At 41.5% G+C, this 21,463-nt stretch overlaps 1 protein-coding gene across 2 annotated transcripts; it reads left to right on the plus strand.

Annotated features, from left to right (window-relative positions):
• The first annotated feature begins 1,588 nt into the window (after positions 1–1,588).
• On the plus strand, positions 1,589–20,690 carry Ermap (erythroblast membrane associated protein (Scianna blood group)). Of its 2 annotated transcripts, XM_027937578.2 has the most exons (13): positions 1,589–1,793; positions 5,206–5,266; positions 7,110–7,199; positions 7,492–7,830; positions 9,148–9,429; positions 11,048–11,164; positions 11,782–11,814; positions 12,703–12,735; positions 14,802–14,822; positions 15,926–15,946; positions 16,045–16,071; positions 16,545–16,571; positions 18,343–20,690. In XM_027937578.2, the coding sequence occupies exons 3-13, from the start codon at positions 7,121–7,123 to the stop codon at positions 19,053–19,055; spliced, it is 1,692 nt and encodes a 563-aa protein (XP_027793379.1). In that variant the 5' UTR covers positions 1,589–1,793; positions 5,206–5,266; positions 7,110–7,120; the 3' UTR covers positions 19,056–20,690. The 2 variants fall into 2 exon arrangements, with proteins under 2 accessions (XP_027793379.1, XP_027793378.1); XM_027937577.2 differs by lacking the exon at positions 5,206–5,266.
• Positions 20,691–21,463: the final 773 nt, after the last annotated feature.

Below are 21,463 nucleotides of genomic sequence, written 5' to 3' on the forward strand. Positions count from 1 at the left end.
AAGTTGCCAGCAGTTTTGTCCATCATTGCTTTTGTGGTGTCCCTGAAATGTCAACACAGTGAAAAAGGCAAATAGCACCATTGTGTTAATATGAACATCATTTTGACCTGCCTTGTGGACCTCCTGAAAGGGTCTCAGGGATTTTCAGGGCTCATGGATCACACCACACACACTGAGAACTGCAGTCCTGAAGGAGTTTGTACTTAGAAACTGGGAAATGGTTCTATCATGAATTTCAGGTCTGGGGATGTGGCTTAGTGGTAGAGTACTTGCCTAGCATGTGTAAAGCCATGGGCTCAATCCCCAGTAACAGAAGAAAAAGGAAGGAAGAAAGGAAGGAAGGAAGGAAGGAAGGAAGGAAGGAAGGAAGGAAGGAAGGAAGGAAGAAGAATTTCAGAGCATCACTGTTTGTAAAAGAAAAAGAAATAACCCACATTTCTTTAAACAAGGGACCAGACAAACTTGATATATTTGCTACTATAAAGCAGTGAATGAATGTTCTTGAACTCCGTGAAGCAATCTGGGTGAGTTTCCTTTCATTTTCTTTCCTTTGGAGATGCTGGAGATTGGTGCTGGGCCTTGTACTTTGAGTGAATTCCAGTGTCTTAAAGCAGAGTGTGAAGCAAACCCTTCCATGCAAATTTATTTAGAAATGGGAGTGAGAAAAAAGGAAGAAAAGCTGAGATAATGGGCAGTATTGAGCTACTTATGACTATATGCTGCCCTGCTCAGTCCCATTGGGAACTCTCCAAGGAATCAACTAGAATATGGCTCAGAAGTGTCCCTCTGAAGGTGTGAGGTTGGGGCATTTCCCACTGACTCCCATTACCACTGGCTGATGCCCCTAGGGCATTAACTTGGGTGAACTTTGGGGTTGCCCACAGGCTAAAAAGCCTACAGAAACTTTGTAGAGTCTGGGACACAGGTAAGCAAAGAAGTGCTGTGCCTGTGAGGTGGCACACTGGCAGCTTGCCTTTAGGTCTCAGTTACTCTGAAACTGGATGAATTGAGGGACCATGGTATGGGCCACCACAAGAACCTGCTAGATTTAGAAAATAATATTGAGTGAAAAAAGGAAATCATTGTACTCACTGTGTAATGAGTGCATCTTTATAAAGTTCAAAGTACTACAAGTATACAATACATTATTAAGAATAAATTATGGATATTGTGGGTATAGGATTATGGATTAAGACAGGAGGGAAAGAGTTTATCACATGTTGAGGGACAGTAAGCACGTTTGCTTATTGGAAAACACACATCAAGGTGTGGTTGGAGATAAAGGTAGTGAATTAAAGAACGTGGCTAATTCGTGGGTGTCTCTGAAACCAATCTTCTAATTTACTCTGATTTGAAAGGTGAAGGGGGGCAAGCTTTTCGAAAAGGGTGTGATAGGATCAAATTATAGCAGAGGGAACCATTATTGGCTGTGAGCAGTGGAGGAAAAGGGAGTCAGGATAAAGGTCCCTTAGGCCCAATGGCCCCCAGTGGTTCCCTCGCTTTTAGGGAGTCTCCTCTTTGCTCTGCTCCTTTATCAGAAACAGACAGGCAGGCAGGGCGTTGCTTGTTTGTTTATAGGGACAGCAAGAAGGGAGTCAGTGGGGCAGAGGGAGCCCCTGGCTTGGGGCTTTGGTCTTTAGAATAAAATATGAACTCTCCCCAGGCTCTCCTCCTGGGACCCTTCCTGATCCTCTGGCCTGGTGCCTGACCTCCCTACTTGGGGCAAGGAGAGTTCCCGGCTTGGAAACTCCAGCTCTGTTGCTGAAGGACAAGAGACCCTGTTCCCAGAAGTGGTGAGTTCTCTTTCCTCTTTTCATTCTTTTTAATCCTTTAGATTTCTTGGGATTCTGAGGTTCAGTGGAGAAATAATCCCTTTTCTTCTTATTCAAGAATGTCTTAAAGGATGAAATTGGACAGCGATTAACTGTCATTTAAAGAACATAAAAGGGGACAAGGACAGACAGACTTATCTAAAGACTCTAGCTATTACTGTCATCATTATTAATATTATAACCAATGTGTATTTAGCCTGTACTATCTTCTGGGTCCTGTGCTGTGCGATTTCAGACCGATCATTTGTAGACTGGCAGGGTTTTCTTAAACTGCTTGGGATTGGCAAGGGACTGTCTGTTGTAATCTTTTTTTTTTTTTTCTGATTTATAAGTTTTTAAAATTCAACAGTTTCAAATTTAAAATGTAAATGACTGCCTGGGGAAAAATATTTCCAACATGTGTAGTGGAAAAAAATTGCTTACTTATATGAATCATTTTGGAAACTATTAAGAAACAAACCCTCCAACAAAAAATGAACAAAATACATAGGCAGATCATTGACAAAACCCAAATAATAAATGAGTTATCAAAGAAATTCAAATGAAAATGAAAGACCATTACATTTTTAGAAAAGAGATGCCATTTTGTTACTCACCAAAGCAACAACAAGAAGAAATTTTTAATTTATAATATCTACTGAGGGCGAGGTTGTGGGAGGAAATAGGTAATTTATCATACTTTGAAAATTGATATGAGCTTTCTGATGGGCAGTTTGGTAATGCAAATTAAAAGTCCTATTTTGAAGATGAGAAACTCAAGGCCTAAGAGTTTAAATGACTTGCTTAACCATATAAAGTCATACAGGTAGTTAGGGGCCACTCCACCATTAGGACTAAGCCTCCTGATTCCAGCCCATCAATCAAATGAACATCGCTTGTAGCAATGTTCAGAACAGCCATGCATTAGAAAACAATGGAGATATCCTACAATCGAAATTATTTTAAAAATTCTCAATGTTTGTGATTGAATACTGGAGCCATTAAAAATATTTAGTGGTATTGGAAAATGTGTATCCTGTAGTGCTTGGTGAAAATATCAGATATCAAGATGATACAGCATACCCTATTTTCTTAAAAGGTTATATACATGCATGGAAAAAAGATTTGAATAACTGAGCTGGGGTTATAGCTCAGTGGTAAAGTGCTTGCCTAGCATGTATAAGGCACTGGGTTCAATTCTCAGCACCACATAAAAAGTAAGAGTGTAAGTAAATAAATAAATAAACAAAGGTATTGTGCCCATCTGCAACTAAAAATTAAAAAAGAAAGATTCGAAGAATATTATAAATGATTCAAAATTGAGAGGGGGATTTCTAGACTTTCTTACAATAAATAGGAGAGAAAAAGCCCCAAATCGTGGCATGTATGTTAAACTTTAGGAAGTAAAATCATGTTTTATATTTATTAGGGGAAATATCTTCATAAAGGAATTCCATGATAATTATTCTGTAAAGTGAGGAATCATTTGATCATTTTGTAACTCATGACAGATCTATGCATGCAAACATTCATTCATTCATGCATCTATTTACCCATGTTTTGCATTCTGCTTCCAGAAAAGTTCTGGCAATTTCACTTGCATAGTACCTCAACGTGTGCATAATTGCCTTGCTTGTTCTAATTGTAAAAGGTCAACAATATCTTCTTTCACAGTTGTTGTCAGTACTAAAGACAGTATTCTTAGAGTATCTAAGATGCAATAAATGGGAGCTATTGTTAATATAGAACCATATTGCAATTAAAAATATATTTGATGCCTGTAATCCCAGCGGCTTGGGAGGCTGAGACAGGAGAATCGCGAGTTCAAAACCAGCCTCAGCAAAGGTGAAGCACTAAACAACTCAGTGAGACCCTGTCTGTAAATAAAATATAAAATAGGACTGGAGATATGGCTCAGTGGTCGAGTACCCCTGAGTTCAATCCCTGGTACCAAAAAAGAAAAAATGGACATGTATGTCCATGTTAATTCAGTCATACACTAATATAATAGTGAGTACTATAATGTTCATACATGTTACATGAGAACATGATGGGGGAAGGGCCATTCTGGCCAATCAGATCAGAAGAATCAATCCTAGAAATCCATATGGTGACCAAATGGTTCTTACATCCATTAAAAAATACCCACTGGCAGTGCTTCTTAATCTTACCCTCTACACTGTGGGCTAGAGGTCCCCACTGAGCTACTACTGTAGCTACCTACAGCATCTGTGTACTCGACTCCATGGGGACCTCCAGCTCTGCTTCTGTTCTTTCTCCTTCCCTTCTTCTTTTTTCTTTTTAAAATACACGACAGCAGTGGAAAGCATTACAATTCTTATTACACATATAGGGCACAATTTTTCATATCTCTGTATATAAAGTATGTTCACGCCAATTCATGTCTTTATACATGTACTTTGTGGTTTTTTTGCATTACAATTCTTAATACACATATATACCACAATTTTTGTATCTCTGTTTGTATATAAAGTATGTTGACACCTAATTCAAGTCTTCATGTATGTGCTTTGTATAATGATGTCCATCACATTCTACCATCCTCCTTCCCTTCTTGATCAGGCATCTCCTCCTCCTCTTAATAACTTTGTTTTCTGACAATCAAAATACTATATATTTGAGGCAGAAAATTTGGAAAATACACAACAAAAACCATAGGATGACCTTAATCCTCTCCCTACACTCAGGAGTAGCCACTGTTTAATATCTACATTCTTGCCTATTTTCTTCCAAATCATCATACTATATATAGTTTTTAAAAACTTATTGTAGTGACAATTCCTCAGGGCTGTTAAAGATTTTTCTCCCATGTGATTATGAAATGCTTTGTAGTATTCCATTGTAAGAATGTACCATAAATAGTTAACTGTTCCCATTTTAGTAGGTTGTTTTTAGTTGTTGTTGTTGTTTTTTTTAATGAATAACTGTGTGATGCTCATCCTCATCATTAAACCCCTATGCAAATCCTTATTTATTTCCTTGGGATCATTTTCTGGAAGTGAAATTTATGAATTAAAACTTGGCATATTCTTGAATCATTTTATAATTATTGCTAAATTGTCCTTGTGAAAGAGAGTTTGCCCATGTGTGTGACGACGCTGGGTATTATTGCTGTTTATCATATTTGAGTATTCAAAGGAAGACAAGTGATGCTTAATCATGGTTTTCCCTTGCTTTGCTCTTGTGACTGGAGAGTGAGTACTCTACTTCTGACGTCATCCTTTCTTAGGTTCGTCTGTTCATAGGGCTGCTTTCCATTCATTGGCAGCTTGGTGATGTGCTTCAGGGAGACTCCTCTCCTGAAGTCACCTCAATTGCCTTTTTACACAGAGCAACAACCTGATAGAACCTCACTTGCTTTTTAAATTTCCAGCGTCCAGGGCAAATCACTTCACATGTATTTCTTTGATCCTCACTATAACCCTCTCTACAAGGTAGGTACAATTATTAACTTCATTTTCTGTGGGGGTGTGGCTCAGTGGTCGAGTACCCTGAGTTCAATCCCTGAAGTTTGAGAGGAAGTTTGGAGATGAAAATTAAGCTGTCTAAGGTCACCAGCTAGGAAATGGCAAAGCCAGGACTAGAACCTCTTAAGCACTTCATTAATTGTCTGCACCTAGGAATTCAGGTCCCCTCTTATTTGATTTCAGGCAGCCCCTGTTTAGCTGGGAGTTCTGGGTCACATACTGGATATATCTACTAGGGTGTGTTTTAAAATTACTAAGAAGTTGAGGGTTTTGAGAATTGTGGGGATTTCTTGATGAATTAAACTTTTTCATATTCACAAATCATTTGATAATTATTGTTAAATTGTGGGGATCCTGGACCCTACTTACTTTCAACTTCAATCATAATTAGGTAGAGAGTTTTTCTCATGTACTTAATTTTTTTTGTTCAGTTTCTGAGTAACTGATAACTTGTAGGTAAGTAGGTGAGATGGGGTGGGGTGGGTTGGGGAGGGAGGGAGGGAGGGAAGGAGGGAGGGAGGGAGGGAGAGAGAGAATATGAATGAATGAATATGAATTGTCGTAATGTAATCTTAACCTCACTTTGGCCTCCTGTTATGTGGGATTACAGGGTATGTTGTATGCATCATGATTAAAAAACAAAACCAACTCTAAACCATGAGAAAAACAGAATTGGATGTTTGAAGCAATAATGCGTTCAGAGCTTGAAGTTCACCTTTGGCTTCTCCCTTTGACACCCCTTCCAAGTCTCATTTGTGTCCAATCTATGACCTTGTGAGAACAGGCTTGCTGACCTCTACAAAAACCTCCTCTTTGGAAAGGATCTGAAACTGTGAGAATTTGAGAGTTCTGTCTTCCAAGACTATATATAAACTTTATCCTCACTGTAGCATGAGAAATTCTGTTTCCTGTTGAAGGAGTCTCAGACAGTAGCAAGTAGGTGGGGGCAGAGTTTCACAGTAGGAACACTGTGGGGTGTCCCTTGGGCAGTGCACACAGTGATCTCTACCTTCCAGGGATAGTTCAGTAATAATAACATCTCCATATTGTCCTGTGTGCAGCTGTGGTCTGTGCTTTGCGCTTTCCTGCCTTTGAATCCTCTCACTCTCCTGTGAAGGCCTCCTCTTATAGGTTAGGAACCTGAAAGGTGCAGATGTTATACAGCTTTCCTGGGGATAGTAAATGGGTAGAGTTAAGACTTTAACCCAAGTCTTTTCAACTCCAGACCCCGAGTTTGTAGGATTAGTACCTTTATGATGAACGGGAAAGAGCTTGAAGATTAGTTTGTTGCATGTCAACTTGAAAGGCCGTTAGGGAGGAGCTCCAAGCTATATGGTGGGTGAAGATTAGTTTGAAACAGGCATTTCTCAAGCCTGGCCTGGAAACTAAATGCAAGAGGCCAGTAGTCTGACTAGTACTTACTTGCTTAGTTTTGGGTATACGTTCTCATTCTCCCAGACTCTTCCTTTTGCCTTCTAAATCATACTCAGTGTTCACTCATCTCATCTCCATCATTATCCTCATTCACAGTTTTTATAGATTTAAGGCTCCCAGAGCACTTAGCTCCTTCTACCTTCACAATAATGCTGCAAGGAGGCATGGTTATTGTACCCATTATAAAAATGAAGAAACAGCATTTCAAAGAAGTTCAGTCACCCTGTTACAAGGGAGTAAGTAGTGGAGCTGGACTTGGAAGCAGGTCTGTATAGTTCTTGAACACAGGCCATGGGGTCTGGGTCTCAGCCCCACCTCCTAGGTGATACGGTCTCTCCTGTCAAGCTCACCAGAGTTTTTCTCTTGTCTGTCTTAGTTCGGAAGGAGATGGCAAGTTCCCCTGGCTCCTGGTTCTCTAGCTGCCTCATCACTCTGGTCATCCTGCAGATGCCTGCGCACCTGTCAGGTAGGAGTTCAGGAATTTCTTTCCCTGCCAGGGACAAGACGTCTGACCTTGGAGTCTCCAGAATGAGGAGGCGTGGCTTGAGATCTTATTTCTTTGGGGGTTCCCTTTTTCTCCCAATCCTTCCCAGTGCTTTTCGTAGGCTATATCCTTCCCCCAGTATATCCCCGTTCTTATCCCTTCCCAAGTTCTTTCTGCCACATTTCTTTCCATCCCTTCCGAAGTCGTTCCTCCTGCATCCTCCCCTCCCAGATCCTTATTATCTTTCCCGCCCCCCCTTCCCGGCGCCTCCCAGGAGATGTCAGCAAGTTCCACCTCGCCCCGCTAGGGGGCACAGCCGAGCTGCTCTGCCCTCTGTCTCTCTGGCCGGTGTCGATGCCCATGCAGATAAGGTGGCTGCGGCCCTCCCAATCGCAACGCTCCCAGTCTGTTCACGTGTTCCGGGATGGAAAGGACAGGGATGAAGATCTGATTCCGGAATATAAGGGCAGGACGACGCTGGTGAGAGACATCCAAGAGGGAAAAGTCACTCTACAGATCCGCAATGTGACCCTTGAGGATCGAGGTCCATACCAATGTCAGATCCAGGTCGGAAACCTGAGTCGAGAGGGGACCGTGACTCTTCAGGTTGCAGGTTAGGATGGGCTTGAGGTGCCTGGGGTCATTTGTGGCAGTTAGATAGGCTTTGTCAATACCTGCTTTGTCCCTCCTTATCTAGAATTTTCTTTGATCTGCAAGCACAGTTTTGACTGCTTGGATGGTTCAGCCTTACCATTTGGTCCCACTGATTTTGGTGGAAGCAGTGACTCTGTTTCTGATGAGGAAGGGACAGGGACTTTGAAAAACACTGTGCAATGCAGATCCTGGTTCTTCGCTCTTATTATTAAGGAACTCGTAACTACAATTGTAAGGAAAAGTCCTCAAGGACCAGAATCCTGGATGTGACGTGGATATACTGAATGGGTCCTCTTCTGGGCTTCCAGAATACTTAAAGAGCCAGGAAGGTAGAGGCAGTGTTTCTCAAACTATCTTCAATATTTAAAAAATCAGCCTACCCAAAACTCAACCCAACCCAAGTCCTTTGCATTTGCTTGAGTGATACCATTTCCATCTGGTCACACACTGATTTTGGTCATAGCTTAGTCATACTCTGAAAAGAGCAAGTAAATCAATTCCTTTAAAATATACAAGGGCTGAGGAAGTGGCTCAGAGTTAGAGTACTCACCAAGTCGGTGTGAGTGAGGCCCTGGGTTTGATCCCCAGCCCTGAAAACCAAAAACACAATAGGTGGTACAAAGACTCTTCTGGTTTTCTTTTTTTTTTTTTTTTTCTCTTTTTTTGTGGTGCTGGGGATTGAACCCGTTGCCTTGTGCATGCACTCTACCTACTGAGCTATATCCTCAGCCCCCAAAGACTCTTTCTAAACACAGGTCCTTTGGGGTGCAAAATAAATTTTTAAAAGGGACTGAGGTGCTAACTGGGTGTGGTGGTACATCCCTGTAATCCCAGCAACTGGAGAGGCCGAGGCAAGAGGATCGCAAGTTTGAGGCTAGCACTGTCAACTTAGTGAGATCCTATCTCAAAATAAAAAAAATTAAAAGGGCTGGGGTTGTAGGTCAGGGGTAAAGTGTCTTTGGGTTCAATCCCTAGTATTACAATCAATCAATCAATAAAAATTTTTTAAAATCCTGGAAAGTGGGGAACAAGGTATCAGAAGACCAGGTATCATGGGCACTTACAGCTTTGGGTGGATTTCAATTATATTTGGGTAAAGCTAGACACTGTCTTATCCCATTGGGAGGAGAATGGAGGAGTGAGGAGAAAGTAGGCATTAAAGTGTCAATAACAGTTCATCAGAAGTAGACGAGGGCTCTGGCTAGAACCATGCCCTTGCTGAGGCCCTGTCAATCTATTTCTGGGATGGTTCAGCCAGGTAGTCTCTGCTCTCCAGTTCTAGGTTCTGATCCTTACATCCACATGAAGGGCTACAATGCTGGTTGGATCCAGCTTGTGTGCAGGTCGGTGGGATGGTTCCCACAGCCTTGGGCCCAATGGAGGGACCCGGAAGGCAGGAGGCTTCTATCCCTGTCTGAGGATCACACCCTGGACGCAACCGGACTCTTCCAAACAGCAGTGTCCAGCAGAATCAGGGACAACACTCTGGGGAACGTGTCCTGCACCATCCGTAACATGGTCCTTGGCCGAGAGAAGACCACAGCCATGCTTATAGAAGGTAAAGGCCACGTGATAGGTCTGAAGGAAACTCCTACCCTACTGGAAACCTTATAAAGACCTTTCAAATGCTTTAATTTCTAAGAATAAAGCTCGTATATTGTAGAAAACTTGAAAGTATAGAAGATTTTAAAGAAACCAAAAAATGGCCTATGATGTCACAACTTGTAGAGAAATACTGCTAACATCTTGGTGTATTTCTTACAAGACTAATAGTTGCATGTACTGCTGAATGGTGTCTGTGTGTGTCTCTGTGTGTGCTTGTGTGTATGTATTCTTGTACTGGGATTTCCCTTCACTTCCCATCATGAGTATATTTTGTCCATGTCCTTAAGTAACTCTTCTTATGATTTTAGGGGCTGCATAGTATTCCATTGTACAGCTATAGAAGACTAAGATCAATCAAAACCTAGTTCTGAATGTTTCCCAATTTCTCCTCACATTACCACTAATGATGTGATGAACGTTTTTGCATGTGTTTGAGAGGTGACTCTGATTATTTTCTTAGAATGTGTTTCTGGAAGTAGAATTAATAAATTAAAGGGTATACACCTTTTTAAAAGACCCTTGAAATAAGGAGTCATATGGCCGAGAACAGTGGTTTTAAAGCCATGAAAGATAGACGGTGGCTGGAGTCTTGGGGTGGAGAGGGGTCATGGACATTTGCTAATTGTGTTCCTTTTTTATCCTTCTGTTCCCCTCCCCTCTTTTCTTTCTACTGCCACTGTCCCTCTCTGGATGCTAAGTGCTTAACCTGACTGATCTTTATGTCTCTCCAAGCCCTTGGGGATGGGGACCCTTATCACCCCCATTTTACAGATGAGGGGAACCAGGCTGGATCTCTAGCCTAGGGTCACACCATGGTTGAGCAAGGAGACACACCCAGTTTGGGCTTGCCACCACTTGTTATAGCCCTCTTTCTTCTCTCCTTTTCTTTTTTTCTCTTTCTTCTTCCTTTCCTCCTTCCTCTCCTGCTTAGGTTTTAGGCCTGCTGCTATAGCACCTAGAGTTTATTTTGCTGCTCCTTCTTGTGCTGGGTGCAAAGAGGTTGCTTTCTGCTGTTCCAGACCAGAGCAAAGAGGTCTGAAGGGAGAGGTAGTGGGAGCAGACCGGCTCATGAGAAGGCTCTGGGTGATTACTCAGCAGAGCCCTTGCAGGTCCCAGGATTATTTTTAAATTTATTTTTCAGTTTTAGGTGGACACAATATCTTTATTTTTATTTTTATATGGTGCCGAGAATCGAACCCAGTGCCTCACGCACACTAGGCGAGCGCGCTACCACTTGAGCCACATCCCCAGCCGGCAGAATTATTTTTCTATTGAGTTTGGGGCAGGATGAGATGGTGGTTGAGAAGCTGAGTTGAACCCATGGACTTCAGGCAGGGCTATCAACACCCTTCCTGAGACATTAAATCCCACTTACCTTTAATGTCCTCCAGGGTTTGAGTTACCAAGAGAACAAAGAGCCTCACCCATCTTGGTCAGATGATGACCAAGAGGTGATGGTCATCCCTAGAGGTGATGAAGGCGGCTGGGATGCACCTGACTGTTTGCATCTGAGGCAGGTAGCAGCTCTCAGATGTCTTCCTGGGAGTGCTCATTAGTGGTCTCTGTTTCAGCCCCATCCCCAGGAATGCTCTCCTCCTCAGCAGTGGCTCTGGCTGTGGTCCTGCCTGTCCTGGGGCTCCTCATCACAGTAGGCATTTGCCTCATCTGGAAGCAAAGAAGATCAAGAGGTAAATAGGTGGAAGGGAGCCCAGGTTGGGAAAAGACCAGGAGGAAGTGGATATAGGCAGGATGCTTATCTATAGGTTGGAGACCCTGCAAGTTGTTTGGGAGAATACTGATGGAGCCACGCCCCGGGGACTCACATTGCAAAGGGAATAAAATAAACTGCAGAAAGGCCCTTGGCAGAGCTATGAATTCTTATCCTTTGAGGTATTAGACAATAATCAGTCACCTCAGCCTTTTAATAAATGAATAAATTAGAGCCTTCTAATTAGGAAATCCAATCATACTCTTTGGATAAAACTCTCATTAAAATGATCACATTCACAGGATCTCATGATTGCAATGGACTTGGAGAGTTGTATAATCCAACACCTCTCCCTCTAATCTTTTCAAATGGGCACACACCCTTGGTCCATATTGGGACAATTAGCTTGTTAGTAAAAACCCTCCCTAAAGACCAGCTGAGGGCTGGGGTACAGCTCAGTTGGTAGATCACTTGCCTAGTATGCACAAGGCCCTGGGTTCAATTCCCAACACCATACACACACACACACAAAAAAAAAAAAAAAAAAAAAGGAAAGAAAAAAAGACCAGCTGACCCCTTTTTCTCTCTCCCTTCTAGAGAAGCTTCTCTATGAACAGGTGATGGAGGTAGGTAAGTGTCCTGGGCTGTGTGGGGGAAATATTTCTGTTTTGCTGAATTTTGTATACCCAGCATCCACTAATATAAGTCGTATACCTGAAAATTCCATCTTCCACTGTCCTTGGTGGGGTGGTGATGGAATCTAAATCCATTGCTTCTGGTTTTTAGAAGCTTTTATTTTAATAGCTTGCCTTCTGGTATGTTTGGTGATTTTTGCCTGTGAGCTCATTATTCACAGGTTAAACATGGAGAAGCTTTTATTCAGTCAATACATAATTGATAATGGTCTACTAAAGACCCTGGATCATACTAGATTTGGGAAATCCAATGGTGAGCAAAAGCAGACAAAGATTCTGCCCTTCTGGAACTTTCAAACTAGCCAGGAAGATTATATGAATTAAATATTTACACAAATAAATATGTACAAATGCTACAAAAAAGGTTCTATGAAAGCCGAGCAGGAGGAATCAAGCAGCTTGAGGCCTGAGATTGTAATGTTTGACTTGAAGGATGGTCAGAGAGAGTAGTATTTAAGTGAAGAGCTGATAAGGCACAGAGCAAAGGGGAGAGATGATAGGGCTGGATCATGGGAGGCCTTGTGGGTCATATTAAGGATTCTAGTCTCTTTCCTAAGAGCAGTGGTAAAGCAATGAATGGGGACCTTCTGATCAGAGTTGTGTTTTGGAAATCTCTCTCTGAGAAGATAATCAGAAAGAGTAATATAGGATGTAGGGGGCAATTGAATTGCCGTTTCTGTTGCCCAGATAAGAGATGATGAAGGACTAGATCAGGGAGTGGAGAAGATGGACGGAAGTGCACAGGTTCAAGAGCAGGTAAACCAGTAGGAATTGTCAAAGTAATAGCAAAGAATCTCATTTTCTTTTCCTTTCCTTCCTCTAGAAAATCTTCTTGCAGACCATGCAAAAGAAAAAGGTAATTATATATTTAAAGTAAAATATAAGGAATATAAGGAACAAGTAACATATTCTTTCTCTTTATACATAATTACCAACAGTCAATTAATATTATTGGAATTTAGTTTCCAGCATCAAGGGGCTATGGATCTGATGGCAGTGAGGGGAGGCCATCAGATCAAAATGAATAGGTCTGGATCATCATAAGCTGTCTTTATCAGCCTTTCCACCAATCACTGAAAAAGAAATCTGCATATCATCTAAAACATATTGATATGTTTATATGGGATGTATGAGGATCTTAAGAGTCCTTACGATCATGGCATGAAAAGAGGGTACAAGGGAAGCATCACAAGCTCTGTGACACCTAGTCTGCTACTTACTTACAGGTCTTGGAAAAGTCACTTTGCTGCTCTGAGTTTTGGTTTCCTCATCTGTAAAATGGAAATAATAAGTTCTCTTATCTGATTGTTTTCAGTATTAAAAAAGACAATTTTGCTGGGTGCAGTGGTGCACACCTGTAAAGCCAGTGGTTTGGGAGTCGAAGGCAGGAGGATCACAAGTTCAAAGCCAGCATCAGCAACGTAGTGAGAACTTAAGCAACTTAGTGAGACCCTGTCTCAAAACAAAATATATAAAGGACTGGGGGTGTGGCTCAGAAGAAATACTTCCTGGTACAAAAAAACCCCCAAAAAACAAAACAACAACAACAACAACAACAATCTATCATAGTGCCTGGAACTCCTTTCCCTTTTTGCCGTTTCATTTTCATTAATTGAATGTGTGCTGTGAACCACTGAGGGTAAAAGTTAGACTCTCTATTGAAGCTTCTCTGGGAAGACAAGTCACTGGCCCAGATGGCTCCAAATTCAATGATGTTGGTAGCTCTTCTCTTCCCCCACTTATATCTCCTCCAAGTTGATAAGAATGTGGGTGCACACAGCAGACACTCTGGCCATTCTGCCTAGGCCAATTGTTGAGGGCCTCTGACGAAGGAATCAGACAGACTTGGGTTTGAATCCTGCCTCTTTGGCCACTTACTGACTGGATGACCTTGAACCAATTTCATGTCCCTCTGAGCTTCAGACCATGCCTCTGTAAAACAGGAATACTACTTCTATGCCACTCATATTCTTGAGAGGATTCATAACATGCCTCAGTATGAGAAAATGACACAGTCGACGGAAGCTGTTAGTAGTGGAAGTTGCAACAAGAACCCATAAGCCCCTTAGTGTTCCACCGTGTGCATGTACTAATATGTAACCAAAAAATCCCATCATTATGTACAACTATAATACACCAATAAAAATGTGGAGAAAAAAGAATCAATAAGCTCCTAAAGAGCTGTGACATACTTAGCCTCCTTGCTCTAAAACCAAATGCCTAACCATGCTCAGCCCTTAGCCCAAGGCCTGGTGGTGGACTCAGGTGTTTGATGCTAATTCTCTGGGAGGGCCAATGAAAGGTAGGGGAACAAGTGGACCAGATGACCCTGCCAGAGAAACCACAAAGACTCTCCCATAGCATGTGAAGCATGATCCCAAACTCCTGCAGCCTCCAAATTTGTGAAAATTTTAACTTCAGGGAGTTGCTGTAGAGAATCATAAAGCCACATCAACAAGTTGATGCCAGGCTTTTAACTAGTTTTACACTAGCTAAAACACAATGCAAATGAAAAATAATTTGTGACAAATATGATATCATACATTTATGATATCATCAACAGCAGACTCTAAAAGGGTAGCAGGCTATATTACCACAATTACAAACATATGGAAACACTCAGACAGCAGAAATGAAACCAGACATTCAAAAGAGAAGAGAAAAGAGGAAGCAAAATCTGGGTTAGGATGGAGCAGAGAAGGTGGTACCAGCACCACTGGATTCCTGAGTCTGATTTATGGGACATGGTATTGGTATTGGTTTAGGGACTAATGGAAAATTATCCCTTTCCATTTTTGGGGGTGGAGGCAGTACATCATGGTGGGAGAGATGGTGAGCCTTCTAGGGCCCTAGGGATAAAGGGGCAAGAACCAATCACTCACTCCTTCCTCTCTCTCTCTCTCTCTCTCTCTTGTTTTTTAGGAAGACTCCATAAAGGCCTGAGTAAGTTCTACTCCTCCATAGCACAACTTCCTTATGCTGACATCCCTGCTTTTGGATGAGCATTTCAGTTTCACTTCCTGGGATAGAAGGGAGGGGGCAAGATAATTCAAGCCATGAGATTGGGAATTCCTTGGCTCTCGGAGTCTTCTTTTCTCAAGTATTCCCAGCTTCTCTTTCTTGCATAACTGTTATCCAGTCTCTAAATGGGAAATGTTTTACCAAGAGGAGAAATGGCTCCCATGGGTGAAACCATGTGGAAGTATCTTTTATCACCCTGTCATGGCCTTTCCTTATGTGGCGTCCAAGGCAGACGGATCCCCATTGACTGAATATGCTGGAGCAGGGTGCCTCCACCATTTCATCTATAAGAATATCTTTTTGTTATTTAAAAAATATCTGAAGACATGTGACATGTCAATTTTGTTTTACAAGGAGAAAATATACATGACAAAATCTAACAGAGATTCAGTGATAGTTTTTTTAAAAATATTTAATTTTTTTTAGTTGTAGTTAGTATACTGACACAATACCTTTATTTATTTATTTATTTATTTATTTATTTTTGGTGTAGATGGACACAACACAACGCCTTTATTTTTTTTATGTGGTGCTGAGGATCAAACCCGGGTCCCGCCCGTGCTAGGCAAGCGCTCTACCGCTGAGCCACAATCCCAGCCGCTTATTTATTTTTTTATGTGGTGTTGAGGATCCAACCCAGGGCCTCACAGGTGCTAGGTGAGCGCTCTACTGCTGAGCCACAACCCCAGCCCTCAGTGATAGTTTTAAATGAACTTATGTTTTATTCTTTTCCCACCATAATCTATACACATTTATTTTGTCATTACCTGTGGATATGAGAGGCATTAGTTATTTGTCTGCTGGTAAGGTTTGGCTCACATAAAAATTTGTTAACCTTCTGCTGTATCTTTGGGGACCCAAGGCCCATAGCTGGAAGATATTGCCATTATAGACATTCTTAATGGGGAAGTTCTAGAGTATGCCTATTGAGGATCTGCTCTAGGATTGTGGGTAGGATGGGACAGTAGCATTGTGGATATGTAGTAGCCCTTGATCTGATTTGTTCAACTATTTTTACTCTTTAGAGAAACTCCGGATGGAACTGAGTAAGTTTCTCGTATTCTTATAACCTCCATATCAACTTATCTCCTGTTGTCCTGAGGTTCTCAGTGATAGCTCACCTGCTTTGTTTCTTCTTCCATAGAGTTGAAAAGAGCTGCAGCCAACTCAGGTGAGTGAGATGCACTTTCCCTATGTTTGATCCCCACCCTAAGAGAGTTCTTGATTTCTTTATTGGTTTAACAATTCCCTTGTGCTAGCTCTCTGTTACTACGACAAAATACTTGAGATGGACAACTTGTAAGGAGGAAAGGTTTGTTTTGGCTCACAGTTTTGGAGGTTTTAGTCAATAATTGGTTGGCCCGTTGACTGGGCTTTTGGAGAAGCAGTACATCATGGTGAGAGTGTGTGGCAGAAGATATTGCTCACTTCATGGTAGCAAAGAGAGAAACTGAAAATGGGCCAGAATCCCAATATCCTCTTCAAGGGCATATCCCCAAGGACCTAACTTCCTTCCACTGTGCCCCATCTCCTAAACCTTCCATCACCTCCTAACAGGGCCACAGGTTGAGACCAAGCCTTCAATACACAGATCTTTGGGAGATATTCATGACCCAACTGTGGCACTTCTTTTATGTCTTTCAGGCTGGAGAAGAGCCCGGCTACATTTTGGTAAGTTATACTAATCAGATTGATTCACATTCAGAACCCATCCTCCTGAAGGCTCTGGAGGTTGGGGCAGGAGGATCATTTTCTTCTGTAGCCTTAGATTTGGCTCCATTCCTTTCTAATACAGACTGCAATTTAAAATTTTTTTAATCAAATCCATTTATTTGATTATCAAAAATTTTTTAAACTTTGATTTTTAAGAGTCACATTTAGATTTAGAAAGTTTACCCTCTTTTAGAACACTGATAAATATTAGGTTTGATTTTTTTGCACATTTTTTATGATTTTTGAGATTTTTCCTTAAGTTTATCAGTTATTTGTATTTCTTCTTTGTGAGTTGTTTGCTCCCGTTCCCTTTAATTATTTTTCATTTGCATTTTAATTTCCTTATAACATTTTGGATACACAAGCATTTATTTTTATGAAGTCAATTTTATTGATATTTTCCTGTGTGGTCTCTTCAGTGCTTTCAGATTTGGAAAGTCCTTCCTATACTACAATCAGATAAATAGTTACTGTTTTTCCTCTTTATATACACCTGTCACATTCACATTCTTTTTCTGTGGACCAATTTTCTTGGGTGATAGTGACAAGATTCTCAAAGAAGAAGCGTATGGGTTGGCAAGATACCCCAATAATATGGACTATGAAAAAGTTCATAATTTTATTCTAAAAGATTTACATCTTTTAATGTTTCCTGTTCCTCTCACAGCACTGGAGATTGAACTCAGGGGTTCAGTCTACCACTGAGTTATATCCCCAATCCTTTAAATTTTTGTTTTTAAATTTTGAGACAGAATCTTACTAAGTTGCTAGGCTGACCTTGAACTTGTGATCCTCCTGCCCCAACCTCCAGTGTAGCTGGGATTATAGGTGTGCTAATGGCTTTAAGTTTCTCTTTCAATTTATTCCTTATAATTTGCAATTCTACTGCTGTTTGAGTAGATTGGTTCTTTTCACTGCTTTGAGCTCATTTCCAGGAACTTTAATTCCCTCCCGTTTATACTCTCTGAAATGATCACTTGAAAGAATACTGGGTCACGTTGGTCGGAATTCTGGAACTCACAAAGCCTCCTGTCTCACATTCACAGTCTAATTACTCCCACCATCTCAACAGAATATAGATTTTGTGTATTTAACTCCCCAAGAAGAATGTGTTTCCTCTATTTGGGGCAAAAGTGAGACTCACTGCGAGCTTCATAACCAACAATTCAAGCAAGAATTATGTTTCTCTATACTACTAATAATTTTAGGCAACAATTCCACTCTCTGTAGGAATGTGGCATAATCTCATGCATTAGTTCAGCAATCTATGTGACAGCTCTATGATGTAGGCTCTGTTAGTAGTTCCATTTTACAGATAATGAAGCTAAGCTTAGAGAAGATCAAGAAACCCAAGGTCATGTGACTAGCATATGGCAGAGCTGGGACTGAGACATGTGGCTGTAGAGTCTAACATCAAAGTCTATGTTTAAATCATTCATTAGATTTCTTTGGAACATCAAAGACAAAGATGTTATTTCCTAAGGATTAAAGAAGCCTCACAGACAGGTGAAGCACTTTCCCCTCTTTGTACCCTGCCAGGTGACCAACTTCTTGAAAGATAGTATTCTATGGTTCTGGTTTTTATGTGGCAGGGACAAGGAGGCTTGAAAAGAAATGGGTCAATGATGGTGATTGCAGACCTAGAGATTATGGCTCTTTCCAAAGACACCCCCCAAAATCCCTTAAGACCTAGTCTTCCCAATCCTCATTTCTCTGTGACTTTCTGCAGTGGCAGTGACCCTGGACCCAGACACAGCACATCCCAAACTCATCCTATCTGAGGATCGGAGATGTGTGAAGCTTGGTGACAGAAAGCAGCCTGTGCCTGACAACCCCCAGAGATTTGATTTCGTCGTCAGTGTTCTGGGCTTTGAGTACTTCACGGCTGGCTGTCACTATTGGGAAGTGTATGTGGGAGACAAGACCAAATGGATCCTTGGGGTGTGTAGCGAGTCGGTGAGCAGGAAGGGGAAGGTCACTGCCTCGCCCGCCAATGGACACTGGCTTTTGCGACAGAGTCGTGGTAATGAGTACCAAGCTCTCACCTCCCCGCAGACCTCCTTCCGCCTGAAAGAGCCGCCGAGGTGTGTGGGGATTTTCCTGGACTATGAAGCGGGAATCATCTCCTTCTACAACGTGACTGACAAATCCCACATCTTTACTTTCACTCATAGTTTCTCTGGCCCCCTTCGCCCTTTCTTTGAACCTTGTCTTCATGATGGAGGGAAGAACATAGCGCCTCTAATCATCTGTTCAGAACTCCAGAAATCAGAGGACTCACTTGTCCCCAAGCCAGAAGGAAAGGGCCATGCTAATGGAGATGTGTCCCTGAAGGTGAACCCTTCCTTACTACCTCCTCAGGCCCCAGAGCTTCCCCCAGGGATGTCCTGGCCCTCTGACCTGGGCCCGGCCCTTCAGGGGCTCAAGGCTCCTTCTTTTTAGAACTGTGCCTTGTGTCCCGCTCCCATGACATCCAGCCCGGGGACTCTGGATATCAGTCTCTTGGTCCACACCTCATCCTGCGACATCTCTTCCCTTTAACTGAAATCCAGATCCTTGTGTGATTTCAATTTGTACCACTTCTTTTTTAGGGCTCAATTCTGAACCCTGCCTTTCTTTTAGGGTTCCCATAACCCTGAAAAGCAAATGCTCAGTTTAGGTGATGTTGAACATGTGTCCTCAAGATTCAGGGAAAGGGTCTTCTACTCAAGGGGATATTTTTGAGTACTTGCTTCTGATTCATCCTGCATTTGGACTTTCAGTGATGCAATTAGATCCTCAGACCCTGACTTCTTACTTATTCTATCAAGGATTGTTTGCCCCTTACCCCACCCCCCACAACACACCTCTGGCCCCATCCTTCTCTTTCTCACTCTCAGTTTAGACCTCTAGCCCGCAAAGTCAGGTTTTTAAAAATAATAAAATCATACACCCTTCCTTCTTTCTTCAGGAGCTGGGGTAGGGCAGAGGGGTCACATATGCCATCTTTTTTTATTTTCTTGATAATGTTTATAACATAGTTTGGAGACATTCAGAGCAAATGTACATTTTTCAAAAGCCAATTTACATATTGAGGATAATCAGGTACAGGAATTTTAAATACAGCAGCCATAATTCTGAGGATCCTCAGAAGCACAGTTAGGAAGCACAGCTATAACAGAGCAACTCAGCTGTGTGTAGCCTTGAACAGACAGAGACAGAGGAATAGGTCTGTTGTGGCAGATGAGTCAGAAGAGCCAGTCTGTTGCGTTGGCCATTTTGAATACTTTCCTGAGATTCAGAGAGGCCCCATGAGAAAAAAGTAACAGTTTTTTTTTTTCCCCCACAAGACCATTATAATGGAAGACTTGACTATTTGTGCAGCAAACAGCCTCTTAGGTCAGAGAGTATTGATTTCAAAGAAGTTGTTGGTGGATTCTTATTCGAAAGATAAGAAGGTGGAAGGATAAAATAATGAATTGGATTTTGGGGAGTGATATGGCTTATTTGTTGAGACACTGGCTATCATTTTGCAGATGGATATACAGTGTGACCCAGAAGAAACTAGATCTTTTTGTCTGTTTAATGGTCTTTCTATTAGCACTTATAACAGTGTTCTCCCAGAAAACAGAATCAATAGAATGTGTGTGTGTGTACATATATATCGAGTGGGGGAAGAGGATTGATAAGACTTGGCTCATATGATTATAGAGCTGGCAGCCTCAAGACCAAGAAAGAACCAATGTTTTCAGTTCAAGTTGAAGGTGGGGAAAAACTAATATACCATACAAAGACTGTCAGGTAGGGTGATTTCTGTCTTGGTTGGGGGAGGATCAGACTTTCTGTTCTTTTCAGTTATTTAAATGATTGGGTGAGTCCCACCTACTTTAGGGAGAGCAATCTGCTTTACTCAGTTTGCTGATTTAAATGTTGATATTATCCAAAAACATCCTCACAGAAGTACCCAGAATAATGATTGATCAAATATTTGGGTACTTTGTGACCCAGGCAAGCTGATACATAAAATTAACCATCACAGTGACTGAGTAGAATTTTTTTGATTTTGTACAGTTATTGAATAAAACTTTTGGTATCCATTGTTTGTTATGCTGTTTTCCTTATAAACAAGAAGTTTATAAGGGGAAAGGCTTTGGGCTGCTAAGAGAAAAACATATTATGGGATTGGGATTTTAAAACACTTTTGAGTCCATTGAAGCAAGTTTTAACCACAGTTCATAAAAAAAGATAGTTCTATTCTTGAGTCTGCCTTCTAATGTTTTGTTTTTATCAATTTATAAATTAATTGTGTACAACAGGTGTTTGATTTCTCTCATGCATATTCAGTTCTAAAAACACTTTCCTGAATATTCCAATCTTAAAACGAACTCACATTGTTTACACTGGCAACACCCATTGTGAGATATATATGAATGATTGAACCAAGTGACAGTGGTACTCTACCACTGTGCAACATTTCAAGCCCTTTGCATTTAAAAAATTTTGGGACAGGATTTCACTAAATTGCCACGGTTGGCCTGCAATGCAATCCTCCTCTCTCAGCCTTCCCAGTCGTTGGGATTACATGTGTGCACAATCACCACTAGCACATGAAGAGAATTTACCAGCAGAAAAGAAAATTGATACTACCCTACACGGTGGCACACCCTTGTAATCCCAGCTACCCAGGCTGAGGCAGGAGGATCGCAAATTAGAGGTCAGTTTGGGCAATTTGGCAAGACCCTTGTCTCAAAAAAAAAAAAAAAAAAAAAAAAAAAAAAAAAAGCGCAGGAAATTTGTCTCAATGGTAGAGTGCCTCCTGAGTTCAATCCCTCGGTATGGGGTGGAGTGGAGTCGGGTAAAGACGAAAACTG

This window comes from Marmota flaviventris, chromosome 10 (assembly GCF_047511675.1).
Source record: "Marmota flaviventris isolate mMarFla1 chromosome 10, mMarFla1.hap1, whole genome shotgun sequence".
In the NCBI taxonomy this organism is placed as follows: domain Eukaryota; kingdom Metazoa; phylum Chordata; class Mammalia; order Rodentia; family Sciuridae; genus Marmota; species Marmota flaviventris.